Genomic DNA, 22,351 nt, shown 5'->3' on the forward strand with positions numbered 1-22,351 from the left:
TAAGGTTGGTGTAGGTTTTGAGTCTGGGGAGTCTAGTGCAATTTTAGATATGGTCGCTGTACATGTAGAAACAATATTTTAATCTTAATCCTGGCAGGATTGTTCATCATCCCATTATGAAATAGCCAGTCTGTATTAAAGATAACAAAACAAAAACATCCCATAACAATAAAGAACTGTGCTACTAAAAAATGAAGTGTCTATTTCATTTTCCATCGGGGGCAGGTCACCACAGGAGTATCAATATGCAGGGGCTGTGGGAGAGGGGGGGGGTGGCGGCAAAGTAAGGAAAAGGAGGGAGAGGATCGCAGATCGCGATCCCAGCAACACCTCAGCCATTGGTTACATCCACATCCTGTGATTTGAAATGCTCTACCAACTGAGCCTATTCCAAAGATATAGGTTTCTTCCTCAGCCCCCTGTATACTTCGCGGTACAATCCTTCCCTCTCATCAGTGGCCCATTTTATAACTTCCTCCTGCCATTGTCCCCTGCGTGGCGACCCATGTGACTTCCATTGCTGTGTGAGAAGCCTCGTGGCCAACATTTGGATGAGGTTTGTGAAGCGTTGCAATACTTTTGCCTTCTTGGGAAGAGGAGAAAGCCCTAGGATGGAGGCCTCAAATGTTTTCCAGGAAGAGCGCTCTGAGAGGAATGTGAGGGCCTGCTGAACCTCCGTCCAAAATTCCACAAGAGGGGGCAGGTCCAAAACATGTTCATAAAATCTGCCTCCAGACCATCAAACATCTGTATAGTTTTTAGTCGGGCATTCCGGTAATGGGCTGGGGATATTCAAGGATTGGCACCCACTCCCTGTCTGTGAATTCTCTTGACAGCTCCGTCTCCCATTGGTGACGCAGTGACAACAGGGAAACTCCCAAATGGGACCGTAGGCCCTGATACAACCATCGAACCAGGTGTCTGCCATGACCCATTAATTGTAGTGTCTGCAACAGTCTAAAGGTTGGGGGTTCAATCTGATCCTTTAACCAGTACCTGCGCACTTCATGAGGCATTAGATTTCCGTCTAAAAATAAGTCCCCTCCGGTAGTAGCACAAGACTCCACCTAACCGCGTAATCTAGTTGCAGATAATATTCCCTCTAACGTGGGTAAGCCGCACAGGGGTATATTTGGGGTGTATGGTGCAGGTGCACCAGCATACCTATTTGCCAGCTTTCAATAATAGAGTGCAATATGTAAAAGGAATGGAGGGTCTTTCACTCGAGGTGCTCCAGGGCATGATGAGGATTGCAGAGTCACAGCCCGTGAACGATCAGGTGAATAGCCTATCTCAAATAGATTATGACCAGCCAACCTGTAGGATAGCCATTGTAGTTGGGCCACTCTGGAATAGGCTTTGATATTTGGTGTTCCCATGCCCCCCGCAGTATTCGGTAACTGCATTTTAATAAGGGCTAACCTGTGACTGCCGTGCCCTCAAAGTATGATGTCAATAACGTATCCAGTGCTCTATAGATCCAGGCAGGAAGGATCACGAGGAGATTGGCAAATTGATACAGTAGTCTAGGGAGCATAACCATCTTCCAACCGGCTACAGGGCCTGCAGTATTTAAAGACCAGGAATTCCAAAATGCTACTTGGGTTCTGCGATTATTAAGGGCCCTGAAAACATTTCCATATACTGTGGCCGAAGTAGTTCTGTAAATATGAATCCCCAAATATTTAAAGGTAGTGGGTTCCACCCTAAACTTCATTGGATCAAATTGGAGCGTGGGGAGAGCGTATGTGTCATAAAACGAAAAGGCCACTGATTTAGGGACGTTAGGGCGCAGGCCAGATAGCTCCCCAAGCTGCGCAAACAGCAACGCAACAGGTGTCCTATCTACATGCAAATCTGCAAAATAAAGCAACATATCATCCGCATATGCTGAGAGACCGTTCCAAACGATATAACTATATTCTTCATCCTCCTCACATCTGGGGCATTTACCATTCACACCTGAATACATTCTACTGAGGCATTTGGCACTCTAGTATATTTGATGCAGATTATTGAAGTGAAGACTTCTGAACCTTGCAATTATGGCAGGTATAGTAATGATATAAATAAGACTCCTTTCGGTTAACAACAGAGGGTATTGCCAAAATTCAAGTGCAACAATAACATGGATATAATGTCCCATTATATGACTGAAAGTCCTTTGACGGAATGAAGAGGGAGCGACGGTTCTGCAGTTGGTAATACAGCTCCTTTCTTACACTTGATCTCACTTCTAACTTCATGGGAAGGAAAAAGCTGTCTATTTGTTTGTTATGTATCTGGCACGTAACGTTTCAGGCCTGCTTTACATATACTGATTTTTGGCACTAAAGATAGGGGAATACATTTGCCTGTACTTCTATATATTGCTGATATGGCATTTTCCTGCCAAACACCTAAGGGCTTTAAAAAATGTAACCGTGCAGTAAGGACATACAAATGGATGAATGGGTGGACAATAAAGTATAAAAATCAAAGATCTTGAAATTCGGAATGATCGCATCAAAGTACACTTGGACCCTGACTGGCGGTGTAAAAGTTTAACTATTTAATTCTCTCCATAAAACGGGGGGGAGGGGCGTTTCTTACTTAAATGTACTGATGCACTACTTTCCTGTGTCAAAGTAGCATTTTAAATATGGTAATGCCTCAATACTGCCCCTTCTACCTACCGAAGGTGATACAAGTTGTGCTATATGAAGTGGAGGTATGGTGAGTGATGTTCTTAAGGAGTCGAAAGTGTATAAAACGAAGATTTTGGCACCAGGCATTAAATCGAAGGTATAATATTCATTGAGTGGAAATGTGGTTCTAGATAGGACTAAGGAGTAAGCATGGGCGGAAAATCCGTTCCGCTCACGGATTTTGCAGATTTTCGGTAAATTCGCAATCCGCGAACTCTCGCGAATTTACCGAAAATTCGCACGCAGCGGATTTTTTTGCTTGGTGATACAATATTGCGGCGTTCACTTACCGTCATTCAGCGTTTGCCGAGTTGTTTTTCTCTATATTTTGCGAGTGCTGCGCCATTTTGGATCTTGCTGCGGGATCCCGCGGGAGTTTTGCGACGCATCGCGAGAGTTCACAATTGCGAACATGTAGATGCGGCGGGCAGCAACAATCTCGCACTCGCGAAAATACATAATTTGCAATTCTGCACAAGAAATCCACCAGCAAGCAGCATAAACCTTCTGAAAATGATGATTTTTATCAGAATAACTCCCTCAGGTTGACATTTGCCTGCACTTTTTTTTGCAAGGAGTCCATTTGGGGGGGGGGGGGGGTGGGAGGAAGGAAGTGCCCCACAGAAAAACAAGTTTTGCAAAACTGAAAGCACTCAGCAGGTGCAAAAGTTCAAACTCATCATTAGTAACCATTCCCTGCAGTGCTTCCTGAGGGGCCCCTCCAGAGTTCAGTTGCCTACTTGCAACTATTCTATGACCCTGCTCTGACCCTCACAGCAGGCTCATAGAATAGCTACAAGTAGGCCACAAAGGTCCTGGGAAAAAAAATTGCACTGCAACAGAAAGCAAATTACAGATAAGGAAGCAGGTGCCAGACAGGAAGTTTAAATTCAGTGACACATTAATCAACCCCAAATTAATTCATGTCAGTTGAAGCAGGGCAGGTGTGCTTGCTTCCCCCCGCCCCATAATCTAAAGTGATGAACCAGAAATTAATTCATGTCAGTTGAAGCAGGGCAGGTGTGCTTGCTTTTCCCCCCCATAATCTACAGTGATGAATCAGAGGGTGGCAATGATGTACCAGAGGGTGGCATGGGTGAACCAGAGGATGGCAGTGGTGAAACAGAGGGTGCTGTGAACCTGTGATGATGAACCAGACGTAGAAACAACAATTGCGAACTGGTACAAAACCCTCGCGAACTGGCAGAAACCCTTGCGAACACAAAAAAAGTGAGAGTTCGCGGATTTTGCAGATTGCGAATTCGCAAATACGCAAATTCGCGAACGCCAGATTCGCAAAATTCACCCATGCTTACTAAGGAGCCGTAAAAACCTTTGTTGCAGTTAAGAGGATAATAAAATCATTGTTCCCAAATTCTCACTCGAGTTTAGATATGGCAGTTCTTGAAGAACATGAGAAAAACATGGGAGCCTGCTGAATATTGTTTGCTTTGTGTCACTGTGCGTGTGAATAATCTTAATAGGCTTGCTGTTAATAAACAAGAGATCCTGGATATTTCTAGTCCAGGTACTTACAAAATATCTTTGGAAATAATCATTGTAGGCTGAAAGAGAGAGGCAATGAGAATGCGGAAAACAGTGATTCATACTCTATGTACTTATTACGACAGTTCTAATACTGGAGAAGTGTATGAATCCATTTACAGGTATTACATCCCTTGCAAGCATAGCTTAGCCCACATTTATTAGTAACTCCTAAATTGTCAGACAGGATGTTTTCAAGACAGAATAATTAGCACAATACTTCTGAGTCTAATAAAGTTAAATATCTTGTTACATTGTAAAATATGTTGTCAACTGCAGGACAAGTATTATTTAGCGGTTTCCAAAGTTAATTGAAACAGGAAATTGGCTTAGGTAAATATTGACTCATAATTACCTCCAGAAGCATGGACCAATAGATGGCTGAAACACGAGACAAATATGTATGCTTTCAAACATTGCTTGGGCGTTCATATTCATAGGTTGGTACCTAAGTCTTTTCTATTGCTCTCATTCTGGAACTCTCAAGGTAAGCTCCATTCAGCCATTCTTTAATGTTCATTAATGTTCATTACTGGTAGAAGTTTACCAGTAGGTAATCTCCATTCATGCATTATTTAATGCTCATTACTGGTAGAAGTTTAAAAGAAAGAGAATTTTATGGTCAGAAATTGTAAGTGACTGATATCTAACCTTTGTCACCTCCCCTTCAGCAGCAGTGCTAGAAGCTCAGTGGAGACATTTGGAAGGTATTCAAAACATCATAATCCTCTTACACCACAAGGATTAGTGACGCATCCTTACGGGTGAGTAAGCGGTTCCTTAATAGCTCTGCTTTTTAGGAACTGTGTGGGCAGCATCTGAAATACTTCCTCCTATATATCTCACAAACATACCTGTAAAATAAAACGTTTTGTTGAACATTTTATGTGATGTATAGCTAGGTTTCATAATAGAATTTCCATCATACTCGCGGTATTTTGAAGCCAAGGTCACATATTAGAAAAGGCACAACCTAAGAAGGCGCTCTTCAGGTCAGTCAAAAAAGAGGGTATAATGACATATACCCAAACAATTATGTTGTTGCTCCAACCCAGGCTACACTTCTTCTGTGTAAAATCTATTAGGAAGGTTTATAAATGCCCACAGAATTACACCTTTTCATTTAATTGAATCTACCATGTTCCCACACCTTACGACTATAGGAAAACCACTGCATCAGTGGGTTTTCTAAAGTCACATGTCCCCTCTGCAGGGGTAAATGCAGATCCTGTTACTACAGATCTGTTTAGTCCCACAGATTATACTTTTGGCACCAATATATTCATGTTGGGTGCACTGAAAGCCTTCTGAATTTTACCCTTAGATGAACATGGAACTTGAAGATACCGGTATATGGTTGTATGACTCCACAATGCATGCCATTACAATGCGGTTGTAACAACGCAAGTGTTGTTACAACGCATTACCATTACAATGCAAACTTTAACCACGTATATACCTTTACAATGGATTTTGTTATAAAAGCATGTTTTGTAAAAGTATATGCGTGAATGAAGTTATGATTGAAAATATAAGTATTTTACAGGTAAATATAAACACCATATATGTATACAATATAGGTTTATATTTCGCTGTTAAATACTTATAATTTCATAGTAATGACATGCATGGTAACGAATAAAAACATATCTAAAAATAAACTAATGTACTTATTTTTATGTTTTTATATATTCCACACACAATGATGTGTTGAAATATATAAAACCACATACATATATATGGGTATACATTTTATATAAATGTGTATACATATATTTAAATATATATATATATATATATATATATATATATATATATATATACATATAAGTTTATATATAAAATATTTGTGTACACATTTATATAAAATATATTTTATAAACTTACTTCCAAAAAGTCCAACAACCCCATACCCACCCTAAAATTAGCCTTGCCACCCCAAAACCCATACTCACCCTAAAATTACCCTTGCCACCTTAAAACCCGTACCCACCCTAAACCCCGAAATTACCCTTGCCTTCCCAAACACCATACCCACCGTAGACCCTAAAATTACCCTTGCCACCCCAAAACCCCTACCCACCCTAAAATTACCCTTGCCACTCCGAAATCCCTACCCACCATAAACCCTAAAATTTCCCATGCCTCCTCGAAACCCATACCCACCCTAAACACTAAAATGCCCTTGCCACCCCAAAACCCATACCCTCCTTAATCCCTACAATTAGCCTTGCCACACCAAACCCATAGCCACCCTAAACCCCAAATTACCCATGCCACCCCAAAACCCATATCCACCCTAAAACTACCCTTGACTCCCCAAAACCCCTACCCACCGTAAACCCTAAAATTATCATTGCCACAATAAACCCTAAAATTACCCTTGCCACCTCAAAACCCCTACCCATCATAAACCCTAAAATTACCCATGCCACCAAAAACCCTACCCACCCTAAACCCTTCAATTTCGCAAGCCACTCCAAAACCCACATGTACCTAATACTTACATTTGAAAAGCATATCCCTTTACCATTCATGCCTTTACAACGAAATTCGTTGTAAAGGCCTATGCATTGTAAAAGATTTTGTTGTGATGGTCATGCGTTGTTACAACGCATGTGTTGTAACTATTGCTTTGTAATGGCATGCAGGATAACAACTGCGCTATAATGGCTGTTTTGTCCGGTGTATGGCTTTGTATAATTGATGTCTGTTTTGGATACAAAGACGTGATGAGGTTACTCTTGCCAAAACTTTCACACATTATTTCTTCTGATATACCTTTTTCATACCTCTTTTCTAGACCCTAATTCTTGAAGGAAACCAAAGTAGATATTACTGTTACTGGTGTGTATGTATTCTTGTGTATGTATATATTAATAAATTATTATTTATGTTGTAATGAATAATTTCCTAGCTACTGTAGGAAAGTTTCAAATCTATTAAGGACTTGGAGGCGAAGAATATGCTCTTCTTTCTTCAGTTTAATTTCATGAGCAGCCTTAAAACAATAACAAACTACTGTTCTCAAGAACCCAGGGAAAGCAGAAAGCAACAACATCCACCAATCAATCAACAGTCCATACAAAAGAGTCCATCTTTGCTGTTCATGCCCCCTCCTTCTTCGTGCCAACAAAACCAAGCCAGTGGAAAAACCTGTAAAAATGCCAAAAGTAAGGAACACAGCAATAACATAAACGGAAACCTGCAACACAATACACATATTTAGCCCATGCATATGTAATACTGTAAATAACCAAGAACCGAAATGATACGAAACATCTTAAATACCAAAGCAAACAAATGTCATACAGTAAATGCTTCTACTTGAACGAGGCTCAGAGGTGCAAGCACCCAACGCAAACACCCTAGATGCCATAGCACCTCTTGCAGAATGCGCTCCACAAAACAGAAGTATCCATCTCTACTTCCTGCAGAATTCCTGGTACCCACTGCACTTTAGTGGGAGATGAGACCACTTTAAACTGTTTTCGCAAAGCAATTTGGAATTTCCGCTCTCCTGCTGGATGAAACTCCTCTGTAACTGCTTCATAAGTCTTTAGATTGCGAACCACACACAATTTAGGTCTCTGCTGGAAAGTAGGATAGGAAACACTTTTGAAGTTGCAATTGGTTCTCCTAGAAACATGAAAGGTAACACCATCTGGGGTAAAAACCCTCCCTATAATGTCCAGAGCCCTTGCATCCGTGACTGGTCCACAAGAGGTCAAACATAATGACATTGTCAGTTTACCTGATTCTTATTTCCTATACAGGAACTTATTGTGGGGCCAAGACAGGAAAAGGTCAATAATCTTCTGCACATCCAACTGAACAGCGTAGCTGGGCTTGGGAGGAACGGACAATCTCACACTTCTCATTAGCTTACTAACGAAGGGATGCTCCCCTACCGGAAGACCATCTAAGGGCAAATGCCCTGCCGAAATGGCAGAGCAAAAAGTGTCAACAGACCTGTAGGCCAAACACCCCTTGACCAAGAAAGACACAGTTCAACACTTGAACGATATCGGATTCCATGGGATTGGCACCCCATTGCCGATACCAACGGAACCAGCACCCCCAGGCGGGTCTATATCTTTAGTGTGCTTTCTGCACAAGCCTTGAATAAGAGACCCTGAGCTGATTCTGAAAGTTCTTTAATTTTCCACCTACTCCTGAAATCCTCCAAGCCATAAGGGAGAGTTGCCCCTCCAAAAATATGCAGTAGGAATTTCCCAGAGAATCCTGAAGAATGTTCTGTTTTCAGGGTAGTCGGTTTGGAGAATCCCCAAAAAGTTCCATCAATGGAAACTAGACTTGAGACGTCCAAAGGAAGGAGATCCGCACCCCCGTCACCTGTTGTCTGCGCGCCTGAGCATCTCGCCTCATCAAGATTGCAAACTGGAGAAACATACCCCATCTCCACAGTCCAGTCCTGAAGAAACGCATCTATTGCTGCTGCTGGAGGATCCGGCCTCCAGCTGAGAAACGACTCACGTGAGTGACGAGGCAAGACACAAACATGTCTGCTCAAAAGGGACCCCACACTTTTTGTACCATATGGAATACCTCTGTGTGCACTTGCTTTGCACTGAGGTCCTGAAGGTGTCCAGAATGCCAATCGGCTGTCTCGTTGGACCTCCCTTATAAGATACTCTGTTGTCACTGAAATCTCTCTTTCTCTCTCTCTCTCTTTCTCTCTCTCTCTCTCTTTCTCTCTCTCTCTTTCTCTCTCTCTCTTTCTCTCTCTCTCTCTCGCTCTCTCTCTCTCTCTCTCTCTCTCCAGGCAATACTGCCAAACCCCCCTCTCTCTCTCTCTCTCTCTCTCTCTCTCTCTCTCTCTCTCTCTCTCTCTCTCTCCCTCTCTCTCCCTCTCTCTCTCTCTCCAGGCAATACTGCCAAACCCGCTCTCTCTCACTCTTTCTCGGCTCTCTCTCTCTCTCGGCTCTCTCTCTCTCTCGGCTCTCTCTCTCTCTCTCGGTTCTCTCTCTCTCTCGGCTCTCTCTCTCTCTCTCTCTCTCTCTCTCTCTCTCTCTCTCTCTCTCTCCAGGCTCTCTCTCTCCAGGCTCTCTCTCTCTCAGGCTCTCTCTCTCCAGGTAATACTGCCAAACCCCTTTCACTAAATTTGCCAGAAACTTAGACCAAGGGCCTCCCAAGCGGTTGATGTATCTCACCCCCGAAATTTCCATTTTCAAAAGGACCAAGCAGTTGACCCTATCCTTTGTTCACCATCAAATCGCAAAGGAGCCCACTAAGAGCTCCAGGCAGTTTATGTGCCCTTTCACGGACCATTTTCCTCCTGTAGAAACATCCACAACTCGCCTCCCACCGGTGATGCTGGCGTCTGACTCGATAACACTATCCGGGCTAGAACCGAAGATGACCCTCCCGTTCCAGGCCTCCATATGGTTCAACCACCAAGCCATTTCTTCTTTCACATTTTCTGTTGGACAAACCGACGCCACATAGGATAAACCCTTGCATAGATGTTGCGCCTTTCAATCAATCAATCAATCAATCAAAGCATTTATATAGCGCACTACTCACCCGGAGGGTCTCCAGGCGCTAGGGGAGGGGGGGTCCGCTACTGCTCGAACAGCCAGGTCTTGAGCTGCTTCCTGAAGGCAAGGTGGTTCTGGGTCAGGTGGAGGTGAGTCGGGAGGGAGTTCCAAGTCTTGGCGGCCAGGTAGGAGAAGGACCTTCCTCCTGTGGTGGCTCTTCGGATGCGGGGGACGGCGGCGAGGGCGTGGCCGGTCGATCGAAGCAGGCGTGTGGGAGCGTAGAAGTTGAGGCGGCTGTTGAGGTATCCTGGGCCTTGGTTGTGTAGGGCTTTGTGTGCGTGGGTGAGGAGACGGAAGGTGATTCTCTTGTTGACCGGGAGCCAGTGCAGATCTCTCAGGTGTCCGGAGATGTGGCTGCGACGGGGGATGTCCAGGATGAGTCTTGCTGAGGCGTTCTGAATCCGCTGGAGTCTCTTCTGGAGTTTGGCGGTGGTTCCGGCGTAGAGGGAGTTGCCGTAGTCCAGACGGCTGGTGACGAGGGCCTGGGTGACCGTCTTCCTGGTCTCGGTGGGGATCCACCGGAAGATCTTACGTAGCATGCGCAGGATGTTGAAGCACGACGAGGAGACGGTGTTGACTTGTCTGGTCATGGAGAGGGAGGAGTCCAGGATGAAGCCCAGGTTGCATGCGTGGTCTGTTGGTTTGGGTGCGCTGCCCAGGGCGGGGGGCCACCAGGAGTCGTCCCAGGCGGAGGTTGAAGATCCCAGGATGAGGACTTCTGTCTTGTCCGAGTTCAGTTTCAGGCGGCTGTTCATCATCCACTTGGCTACGTCTGTCATTTCTTCGTGTAGGTTGGCTCTGGCGGTGGCGGGGTCGTTGGTGAGGGAGAGGATCAGCTGGGTGTCGTCGGCGTAGGAGATGATGTTGAGGTTGTGTTGGCGTGCGATGGCTGCGAGGGGGCTCATGTAGATGTTGAAGAGGGTTGGGCTGAGCGAGGAGCCTTGAGGAACACCGCAGATGACTTCGGTGGCTTCTGATCTGAACGGGGGGAGGTGGACTCTCTGTGTCCTTCCAGCGAGGAACGAGATGATCCATTCCAGTGCCTTCTCCTGGATTCCGACGTTGCTGAGGCGCTGCACTAGGGTACGGTGGCAGACAGTGTCGAAGGCCGCGGAGAGGTCTAGGAGGATGAGGGCCGCTGTTTCTCCGTTGTCGAGCAGGGCTCGGATGTCATCGGTGGCTGCGATCAGGGCGGTCTCGGTGCTGTGGTTGGCCCGGAAGCCAGACTGCGAGAGGTCGAGGGATCCGTTCGTCTCGAGGAAGGCGGCCAGCTGCTTGTTGACAGTCTTCTTGATGACTTTTGCAGGAAACGGGAGCAGCGAGATGGGGCGGTAGTTCTTGAGGTCGGTGGGGTCGGCTGATGGCTTCTTTAGTAGAGCGCTGAGTTTCGGCGTTCTTCCAGCTCTCCGGGAAGGTAGCGGTGTCGAAGGAGGTGTTGATGATGTCCCGCAGGTGGGGTGCGATGACAGCGTTGGCCTTGTTGAAGACGTGATGAGGGCAGGGGTCGGTCGGAGATCCGGAGTGGATGGAGTTCATCGTGCGGATGGTGTCTTCGGTGCTGATCGGGGTCCAGGCGCGGAGGGTGGTGGTGGGGGGCGGTGGTTCAGTCGTGGCGTGAGTCGGTTGAGTCCTGAAGCTGTTGTGTATGTCCGCGATCTTGTTGTGGAAGTAGGAGGCGAGGGAGTTGCAGAGGTCTTGCGAAGGGGAGATGTCGTTTCCGGCGTTGAGGTTGGAGAGCTCTTTAACGATGTTGAAGAGTTCCTTGCTGTTGTGTGCGTTGTTGTCCAGTCGTTCGTTGAATGCAGTTTTCTTGGTGGTGTGGATCAGTTGGTGGTGTTTTCGGGTGGCGAACTTGAGGGCAGTCATGTTGTTTGGTGTTGGGTCTCTGCGCCAGGCTTTCTCGAGTGCTCGGCAGTTCTTCTTGGAGCTCTTGAATTCATCGGTGAACCATGGGGCTTTCTTGCTGCCGGGTCATCCATGCGGGGTCTTCAGAGGGGCGAGGTCGTCTGCGCAGTTGCTGATCCACTTCGCGAGGTTGGTGGCCGCCTGGCATGGGTTCGTTGCGCTGGTGGGAGGGTTCATGCTCAGGGAAGTCGCGAGCTGGTCGGCTGTGATCTTGTTCCAGCTTCTGAGTGCGACCTGTTGCTGGTGGTGGTGGATCGTGGTCCGTCCAGTGGAGTCCAGTGGCGTGGCTGAAGGTGATGTCCTTGCTGGATGAGAACACGGGGTCGAGTGTGTGCCCGGTGTAGTGGGTGGGGGTGGTCACCAGCTGCTTGAGACCGAGGTTGGCGAGGTTGTCCAGCAGGGTGGTGGTGTTGCGGTCGTTGTTGTTCTCCAGGTGGAAGTTGAGGTCCCCGAGGAGGATGTAGTCAGCGGATAGGAGGGCGTGCGGGCTGATGAAGTCGGCGATCTCTTCGCTGAATTGTGTGCGTGGTCCCGGGGGTCTGTAGATGAGGGTGCCTCTGAGGGTGGTCTTGGGGTTGATGTGGATCTGGAAGTGCAGGTGTTCGGCGGGTGCGAGGGTGTCGTCGGTGTTGGTCGTGATGCGGATGGTGTTCCTGTGGATGATGGCGATGCCTCCTCCTGTCTGGTTGACGCGGTCCCTCCGGATGATCTTGTAGCCGTCCGGGATGGCGATGGCGATGTCTGGCGCTGAGGAGGCGTTCATCCAGGTTTCTGTGAGGAAGGCGACGTCTGGGGCTGTGGTGTCGAGCAGGTTCCAGAGCTCGACGGCGTGTCTGTGGATGGAGCGGGTGTTGAGCAGGATGCACTTGAGGTGGTTGCTGCTGGTGCTCGGCTTGGTCGGTGCTGGTGTAGTTCAGGTCCGGATGCAGGTGAACTTGCAGGAGTGGCAGCAGAAGGGTCCGTGGGTGCGTCTCGGGGTGGCTCGATAGCAGCCCGGGATTCGACCGGCGTTGAGTGCGTAGAGTTCGGTGGCGTCGTAGGTCCGGCAGGTGGGCTGGTGTCTGCGGGAGCCAGGGGTCCAGGCACTGGGCGCGGTCCAGGCACGGACGGGCTTACATTTGGCGCACCTTCGACGCTCAATCGGCGCGCCTGCTGCGCGTCAACGCGGTCGCCATTTATGGCGAAGTGCAGGGAGGGAGGAGCAGCTGGGAGGCGGGAGCGGGGAGGGCACAGAAGGAAGGGGGCGTGTCCACACTCCTGGCGGCGGGGAGCGGGGCGGGTGGGCGCAGGGGAAAACTGCACAGGGGGGGACAACAGTACAAGCAGAAGGCAAAAATAGGATTGAAATACAAATTACAGTACAATTATAAACTAAACAACAGAATAGCAGAAATGCGGGATAACAACGAGCGGCGGCGGGGGGTGTGGCCAGAAGGAAGGAAGGAAGACTCAGCGAGGCTGATAGCAGCAGCAGGCGGGGGGCACACGCGACAGCTGGTGGCCGTGCGGCGCGGGGGTGTCCTAAGAATAGGTCACACTCACCTGTGCCGCACGGTCGCCATTTATGGCCAAGTGCAGGGAGGGAGGAGCAACTGGGAGGCGGGAGCGGGGAGGGCACAGAAGGAAGGGGGCGTGTCCACACTCCCGGCGGCGGGGAGCGGGGCGGGTGGGCACAGGAAAAACTGCAAAGGGGGGGACAATAGTACAAGCAGAAGGCAAAAATAGGATTGAAATACAAATTACAGTACAATTATAAACTAAACAGAATAGCAGAAATGCGGGATAACAACGAGCGGCGGCGGGGGGCGTGGCCAGAAGGAAGGAAAGCTCAGCGAGGCTGAGAGCAGCGGCAGGCGGGGGGCACATGCGATAGCTGGAGGCCGTGCGGCACGGGGGTGTCCTGAGAATAGGTCGCACTCACCTGTGCTGCACGGTCGCCATTTATGGCCAAGTGCAGGGAGGGAGGAGCAGCTGGACGGCGGGAGCGGGGAGGGCACAGAAGGAAGGGGGCGTGTCCACACTCCCGGCGGCAGGAAGCAGGGTGGGTGGGCGCAGGGGAAAACTGCACCGGGGGGACAACAGTACAAGCAGAAAGCAAAAATAGGATTGAAATACAAATTACAGTACAATTATAAACTAAACAACAGAATAGCAGAAATGCGGGATAACAACGAGCGGCGGCGGGGGCGTGGCCAGAAGGAAGGAAGGCTCAGCGAGGCTGAGAGCAGCGGCAGGCGGGGGCACACGCGACAGCTGGTGGCCGTGCGGCGCGGGGGTGTCCTAAGAATAGGTTAACCTTTGTAGCATCCTGTAGTGCAGGGACCCGGGAAAGATGGCCTGAATGAAGAAAGCCAGCGGGCCCACTAATCTGGCCAAGTGGCTCAGGGACTGGCATTTTTACCGTATTCTTGGAGGGAGGGCTCAGGGTAGATTCCTGTGAGTTGATCACAAACTCCCGGAAAGGTCGTCTTCTCTGACGAAACTAGCAACGACTTCTGTTCATTGATCACGAATCCCAACCTCTCCAACAGATCCCCTGTCATCTGGAGATGACCTACCAGCGCCCGAGGGAACTGGTCCATCAGAAGAATGTCATCCAAATAGATAATTTGAATTACTTTTCCAATAAGCAGAGGACAGACCAAGAGGAAGAGCCCATTTTCGAATGCTTGAGGAGCCCGCCGAAACTGTACGAATCTGCAGTGTGGAAGAAACACCGGAATGTGAGGTAGGCGTCTTTGAAGTCCAATTGAACCAGCCAGTCACCTGGCCTCAGCAGATCGCACTGAAGATGGAAGCCACTCATTAAAGTCCTGGAGATTGATCACCGGGTGTTTTCCTCCATCTCTTGTCTCTATCACAAAAAGATTGCTAACAAAACTGTTGGGGTGTCTGGTTGACTGCACAATCACTCCCTTCCTCAGAAGATCGGAAATATCCTGTTCTAGCAAGAGGGCCCGAGCCCCTGTAAACACTAAAGGGCGCAGCCTGACCCTCTGAAGTAGGGAGCCCAAAAACTCCAAATGGTAGCCTTGAACATATTGAAGGACCCAGGCATTGTCCGTCACCTCCCTCCAGTTGTCCTCAAATAACGCTAATCGCCCACCCACTTTTAGTTGGGAATAATGGAGAGCCCTTACCATGGGAATATCCGTTTGAAAGGCCATGCCTACCTCCTCTCCCTCCACGGTTGTGGTGAAAGCAGTGGGAAGAATAGAACCCTCCGAACCATGAGAAGTCCTGCCATTGCGCTTGATGGGAGTCTTGGCATCCCTGAGAGGTGTATGCTTGGAAGTGGCCAGATGAGTGCCCTGTGCCACGTCTGATCCTCCCCACCCCCCAAAAAAATGTTGGGCGTTTTTTTTTTTAACTGAGGCCTGAGTCTTGCCCAGCAAATTAAGTCTGCCCAAACTTGCCTAATTCTTTTATGAAGGGTTCCCCAAAGAGTACCCTTGCGCTAATTGGCCTGCTTCTAAAGTGGCTAGGTCTCCCAACTGGGGGTCTACTTTTATCAGAAGGGACCGACGTAGCACAGTTGGCATTTCCCAACAGGATAATCGCCTGCTGAGCCCAGTTAGAGAAAATCTCTGGAAATATCAAGGACCCCGACTGCTTCACTTCTTCGGCCATATTGAGGATTTTGATGAGAGGGCCTGAAACATCTAACAATTTGTCTTGGCATGACCCCCAAGAGCAGTCAATGCCTTTGTTCAAGTTTCTTATATATTTAGCTAGGAAGGTATTCATCAATCTCTGACGTGAGGGCAGCCTTGCCCTCACGTGACGGCCAAGGACACTCCACCCGTAGACAGGCCTGAACATCCTTTTCAAGGGATTCCTTAGACGACAGGCAACATAGGCTGTCACCTTATCACTGGTGGGGCCACATGGAAGACCTGGGATGTATCAAACCATCCCGGTCCAAAATATCCACCACCATGGCGGAAATGGCAGTGAAGGGGAGTTCCCTGCTTCGCTTGTGGAAGGGCACCATAGCCTTGAGGGGCCTGGGTCACCATCGGAATCACACAGAGTTGTCGCCCCCCCCCCACACACACACACCGACCAGGATTGATTTGAGGCAACCTAGTTTGCCTTTGGATGAGGGCTTTCATGAGGTGCTCAAAAGCATCCTCATTGCCCCCTCGTCTAAAGAGTGCTTGATATAATATATAATATATAATAATATAATATATAATATAATAATCCACATTTGTAAAGCGCAAAATCACCCGAAAGGGTCTCTAGGCGCTGGGGGCCGTCGGGAAGAGTAAGCAAGCTATTGCCCAGAGTCACATGGTGCTGGGCTAACCTGCTGCCGGTGCCGGGGATCGGACCGTGATCCCCAGATTCCGGAGTCAGTCGCCCTAGCCGCGGCGCCACACCTCTTCCTCGAGCTCTCTCACACCTCTCCCTTGAGCGACTGACGTCGTGACCTTGGGCGATCTGGTGCTGAAAAAAGAGCTTGCTTGTGGGCTTGGGTCAACCTTTCTGTCTTCCTCTCTGAAAGATCCAGTACCAAAGAGGCAGTATGCTGGATAGAGGCATCAACAGCTTCACAAAATTCGTCATCTAGAGGCATAAATGAGGCAGATTCCACTTCAAAATAGATGGCCTCTGAGTCCTTCATCGTAGGACCAATATGGCGCTAGCAGAAATATAGAGAACCAAAGACTCCGCAAGAGGACCAACACCCTATTTGATCCTTAGGGTAAACAGCCTGAGCCAGTCCCTGTGGAGCCAAAATAACCAGGGGAAATTGTGGATATTCCCTAGGGCTATAAGCTGTGAAGCGGTGAAGGCGAACAGTGGCAGAGTCTGCTGACCCGTTTTGGCGGTTCGGCTTGAGTGGGTGCTACGCTGTTGTAACAGCTACTGCTTCCTGATTTTTCCTTTTTTAAAACAATTTTACTTTCTTCGTGGTTTTAATTCTTGTGGGTTGTAAGAGGGGCATTGGGAGCTCACCTTTTCTAGCGGACACCTGGGCTCAGTGGTTGGTCCTTCCTGCCCCAGTCCGATGCGGTAGCTAGTACAGTTGCGCGGAAGGGAGAGCCAGGCCCTTCCTCTTTGCAGGGGCGAGAGCTCTAATTGGCGGGATAGCCCTGCTACTTGGATCACATGCATCAGTGGCCACACAGCGGGCGCGCCGCTGGTGCGCCAAAGGCAAGCCCAACTGCGCCCGTCTGCAGCCGCCCGGGGCCAGAACCCCTGCTGGTTTTGAACAAATACTGAACTATAGTTCCATACACTTACATGCGCTTTACCCCACTATTGGTGAGAGGTGTAGGCATAGCATAATGGCTGGGAGTACAAGTTTTAAGTGTAGCCATTGCCCTTTTACAGTGGAATCCCAGCTGAAGCCCAAGGAGATAGGTCCGAAACTTAGCCTCTCCCTGATAAATTGCAGATCCCTGAGGAAACAAAGTGGAAATCTATGAACATCTGTTAGATGGTCCGGTAGATGTGTTATTCCTCACAGAAACATGGCTAAATGAGTATTCAGCTCCTGAAATTCTTGAGGCCCTCCCAAATGGTTATGAAATTAGCAGAGTGAATAGACCTACTAGTAGGGGAGGAGGGATTGCAATTATTCTTAAACATTCTATTCAGTGCACCCTTGAGTCGGTGGACATTGTGGATAGCGAAGCATGCTTCTTCTCTACCACGGTATCAACTAATTATATCATAATAGGGTTTCTGGTCTACAGGCCCCCAGGACCGTCTACACGGTTTGCACCTAGTCTGATTGAACGCCTAATTCAACCGGCATTACGATATGAGAAACTATTGCTGTGTTGGGTGTACTTCACTTACATGATCTGTCTAAATCCGGGGCTCAAGAGATTTGCCAGGAACTGGCGGCTTTACAACTGACATTAAAATTGGAGCTCCCCACTCACCAACTGGGCCACTTATTAGACCCCATTTTTGCTAACTGTGGTGCCTTAGAAATGGAGCCCCCGCTCCCAGTTCTATGGTCAGACAACTTTTTGATCTCCTTTAAGGCCTGGCCGCCCTTAACGTACGTACCAAAGAAACTGGAGATTAAGAAAAAGCATAGGAGGTGGGCTGGTTTTTTGCAAGCGGATTTTAATAGGGCCCTACTACAGGGTGGGCTACCGGGCAGTTCTGACATCGACTCTGCATGTAATGCTCTGGATAAGCGTATCATGGAGGCATTAGACAGTAATGCACCATGGTCTTCGAAATCATCAGGAAGACAACAAAAATCCGCTCCCTGGTTCGGGGACAAACTTAGAATGGCAAAATCAGCCTGCAAACGCCTTGAAAGACGGTGGAAAAGAGACTTTTCGGAACTTATCAAGAGTGAGTATAAAGCCAGTCTCAAGAATTATCACTCTTATTAGGAAGGCTCGTGCCTCCTATTATAAAGAAAGGACCAAGACAGTGGAGAACTCGGCTAAGGAGTTGTTTACCGTCTTTAAAGAGATATCGTCCTTGGCTAAAACCACAGCGCCTAACATAGGCTCAGTGCAGTCCTGCAATTTGGTGGCCGACTTGTTTGTGGAAAAGGTGTTATAGATTTATTCCACCTTCCCGGCCTCTGCACGAAATGGGTGCGTGGACATTGACGAGCCATTCAATATAATGGAGGCAGAACGTGTAGATGAATTCACTGTTCCCCCTCATGACACCCTCAATAAGGATGGGCGTGGCTTAGCACGCGAAGCGAATGGACGCCTGTGGGTAGAGCTCCGCGCCGAGCTCCCCTTCCCGGCGCTTTTATCCTGAGAAATCCTCGGCAGTGCCTACCGAAAACCATCGACGCTTGGCCCACACGTTCCAATACGGCGCCTGTCCAACTTTGGCGCCGATCGGACTTGCCACACCGCACCGAGGGGGACCGAGCACCTTTAGCCGCGAGCGCCGGCCCCAAACCCGGCAGAAGCCCAGGAAACACCGAGGATCCGAAGACGGCGGAAGGCCTGAAGACGAGGCCTACACTGATCACTCGCAGACTGCGCGCTCTTGCAGCGGGGGGCGCTCGCGCCACCCAGTGAAAGGGTGGCGAGCTGGGGCGGACACTACGACACAACTAAGCCCCCACACCCATACAGGAGGAGGTCGGCAGATGCGCCCTGAGACTGGCGGCAGACATCGGACGCACAAGTAACCTCCCCATACCGGGCGCCACACAACCCGACTGCACGAAGAGACTGAGAGGTGAGCAGCCTGGACCAGGGCGCCTGAGGGCCTACGAATCGCGGGGGTCAGTGTGCGCGAAACGGCAAGCTAAAGTGGCGGGCAGCAGGCACACGACACAAGGGCCACGGTGCGCAGAGCGCGAAACCCTCGTCACCACCAACGCCTAAGGGACACGAACACCCGAGGGACGAACACCACGCCCTGGCACTTCACTGCGGCGCAGCCCTCAGCTTAACGACAAGGCCCAGGACACACGCCACGTGAGCAGCACAGACATGCATAGGCACACGGGGCCGGACCGGAAAAAACCATAACGAAGCGCCCACAACCCTGCCCTAGGGACAACGAGCCACACTACCCCCACCTCAGAAGAGGACAGGCACCTAACTGCTACCTCACGGGCAGGAGACAATGGAGCACAACGGAGGTGCCAGTCCGGCCGCCGCCTGACCGCAGCGGCCCACCGCCATACCCTAACTGGGCAGACCACTCACACGCCCACGGGGCGGACTGACCCTCTTCTACCTGTGGCGTTGAGAGGAGTGACGCACCGAGGTACACGCAGACGACGAACGGAACCGACCAGACCATAGCGGGTAAACCGGGGGGGGAGCGACCATCCGGGCCCGGTCACCAGCACTCGCCGCCACGCAACTGAGTGCGCGCTCCGCCGGCTGGCTGTGGGGGACCCCCCCCTTACAGGCCTGATACCCGACCTCCCTACCAGGCGCCACCATTCCGCGGGCCTCATCAGGGGCACTGGGCACTGATGTCTAACGGGACCAGAGCGCGGACCGGCACTGGGGGCGCAATCAACAAGGGCAAAATGGATAAATCTGGCAAGAACACCGACCAGGACCAGACAGCAGCAAAACTCGACACCATGCTTGCAGCCATGGAAAGACTAGAAGAGTCTATCCAACTCACTCGTACCTCCCTGGCCACCAAGATTGACAGCTTGGCCATAGACCTCACGCAACTGCGGGCGGATCATAAAAAACTAGTGGACCGCACTACGTCCCTGGAAGGAACTGTGAAAGAGCTCCAACCCCAAGCTGGCCAGTCGCACAAACACATTCAGGACTTGCTCAACAGGGTGGAGTTCTTGGAGGACAGAGCCGAAGACGCGGAAGGCAGGGCACGAAGGAACAACGTGCGACTGGTTGGTATTCCGGAGAAATGGGAAGGGAAGAAACCAGAGGAGCACATGGAACACTGGCGGACCTCCATCTTGCCAGAGGGTTCGCTATCGCCTCATTTCGTGGTGGAGCGCGCCCATAGGGTCCCCACCAAACCCCTAGCGACAGGCTCTAACCAGAGACCCATGCTTCTCTGCATACTGAACTACAGAGACAGAGACTCAATCCTCCGAGAAGCACGCAAACTCAACGAGGTACGAATTGATAACACAAAGGTGGTGTTTTTCCCGGACTACACCATACAAGTGCAGAGGCAGAGACACTCTTTCCTAGCAGTGAAACGACGTCTGCGTCAACAAGGCTTGCAATACTCCTTGTTATTCCCAGCAAAACTGAGAGTGATAGCCAGCGAGAGATCGCATTTCTTTACAGACCATGCCGAGGTGGAGGCATGGCTAGATAGCGGCACGGACTCCGCCCCCAGAGCGCCTGCAGACCGCGCTGGCGGACGCCAATCTGGCGGGAGCAAGAGGCGACGCCGCCCCCGGCAACGGGCACAGACGGGCAGGAGCGGAACACAGAGGACTCCTCCTCCAGCAGACGCTGCACAGCAAGAAAAGCAGGATGCCCTTCGACTTGTGATGGAGCTCAGTCGCTCCCCGGCACTGAGCGAACCAACTGAGAGCAGCGGACAGGACCCCCCCAGCGACGATGAAGCTATCTACGGAGTACCGGACTCTCCTACGATGGAGGCTGGACCGGACGTCACCCCTCAGACTTCGGATTATATTGGCTGATCGACCCCTGGAACACGACTCCCCTCAGCTCCTCATGGACGCCCAGAACACTGCCCGCGAGAACGTCGCGGATCCGAACTGAACAGACTTAGCCAACCGGGACCCTCGGACTGCCGAGTGCTACGAACTGGCCCGGCGGCACTCTGGCGGCCACTGAACAATCAGCCCGTGGGTCCTGTGATCGCCTGCTCCACCACAGACTGATCAAGACACGTAATGTATGGTGATTAATATCTATCTGTTTCATCTCCCTATATACTGCGTATAGCCTAGGCTTCCACACACCCCCCGGGACGGGGGGCAACCCTCATAAGATGACTCGGAAAACACCTAATTAGCCGCTATAGCGAGCACTGCATAGCAGCCTTCAGAACTAAACTTTGTTACTCTCCTTGAGAGCATGGACGGGAGCATGTTTGGCCTCCGACCTTTTGGTATTTCACATGTTCGCCTTGTTAGTTGGCTAACTGTTCCACTAGCCATGTTAATCACCTTCCTCCCTTTTTATAGTATTGCTATGGCGTGTGAGACAGACTGTGCTCCTGACAAACAGTGGGTGGGTTGGTGGTGTGGTGGGGGGGGTTGGACCAGGGGGGACCGCTAATGCATTGCAATGTCTGTGATTAAAATTTGCACCTGGAATGTGAGAGGGATGCACACACCATCTAGACGGTATCAAATATATTCGTACCTCAAACGCCATCATGTGCAGATTGCCCTCTTACAGGAGACACACCTCTGCGAAACAGAGGTCCACACCCTACGTCGTAGATGGAGGGGTCAATTGTATGCTACGCATCACTCTTCCTATGCTAGAGGGACACTGGTGTGGGTACGCCCGGGCACCCCATGGACGGCATCGGAAACACTAGTAGACCCCGGGGGGAGGCATGTAGCCGTTAAAGGCAGGTTAGATGGGAACCCAATAGTGTTGGCCTCGATCTACGCACCCAACACAGGGCTACAGGATTTCTTAGCGCACCTGTCCAACACGCTGGCGCCCTGGCATGGCATCCCGTGGATACTAGGCGGGGACTACAACTGCACCCTGGATCCCACCCTGGACCGCTCCCGCCCTCCCCTACCCAACTCCCCAGCGAACCACGCGGCGCGAGCCCTCCAAAATTGGTCCACACAATGGGACCTACAGGACGCGTGGCGCATCCATAACCCTGCCACTGGGACCTACTCATTCCACTCAGGGGCACATGACTTATATGTACGCCTTGATAGATATATGGTCTCCAGGGACCTGCTGCCAGCGATCAGGGACACACAGTACATGGGCCGCACACACTCGGACCACAACCCCCACCTCATGCACCTGGCCTGGGAACAGCCGAGGCCACCAATTCGCAACTGGAGGTTACAACCTGACCTGTTGCTAGATGGCGCATTCAAAACCTCAATAGGAGCGCAGTCGGCACAGTACTTTGAGGAAAACAATGGCACAGCTTCCACGCCCCAACTGGAGTGGGACGCGTTCAAGGTGGTCCTCAGAGGGTTGTGTCTCGGCACACAGGCACACACTAGGCGACAGCTGGAAGCAG

The 22,351-nt window shown here is 50.1% G+C and overlaps 1 protein-coding gene across 4 annotated transcripts in view; it reads left to right on the forward strand.

The window, feature by feature from the left end:
• Positions 1-22,351, forward strand: part of LCORL (ligand dependent nuclear receptor corepressor like) — a 649,811-nt gene that overhangs the window by 450,705 nt on the left and 176,755 nt on the right. For 2 of the 4 annotated variants that reach the window (XM_086964041.1, XM_086964043.1), the window contains exon 7: positions 4,904-4,996. The exons of 1 other annotated variant lie outside the window; for it this stretch is intronic. In XM_086964041.1, coding sequence (XP_086820167.1) covers positions 4,904-4,996 — 93 coding nt within the window. The remainder of the gene's footprint in view (positions 1-4,903; positions 4,997-22,351) is intronic. One more of the 4 variants, XM_086964042.1, reaches the window with a different exon arrangement.

The sequence above is a fragment of the Lissotriton vulgaris genome, chromosome 3_2, assembly GCF_964263255.1.
Source record: "Lissotriton vulgaris chromosome 3_2, aLisVul1.2, whole genome shotgun sequence".
Taxonomy (NCBI): Eukaryota; Metazoa; Chordata; class Amphibia; order Caudata; family Salamandridae; genus Lissotriton; species Lissotriton vulgaris.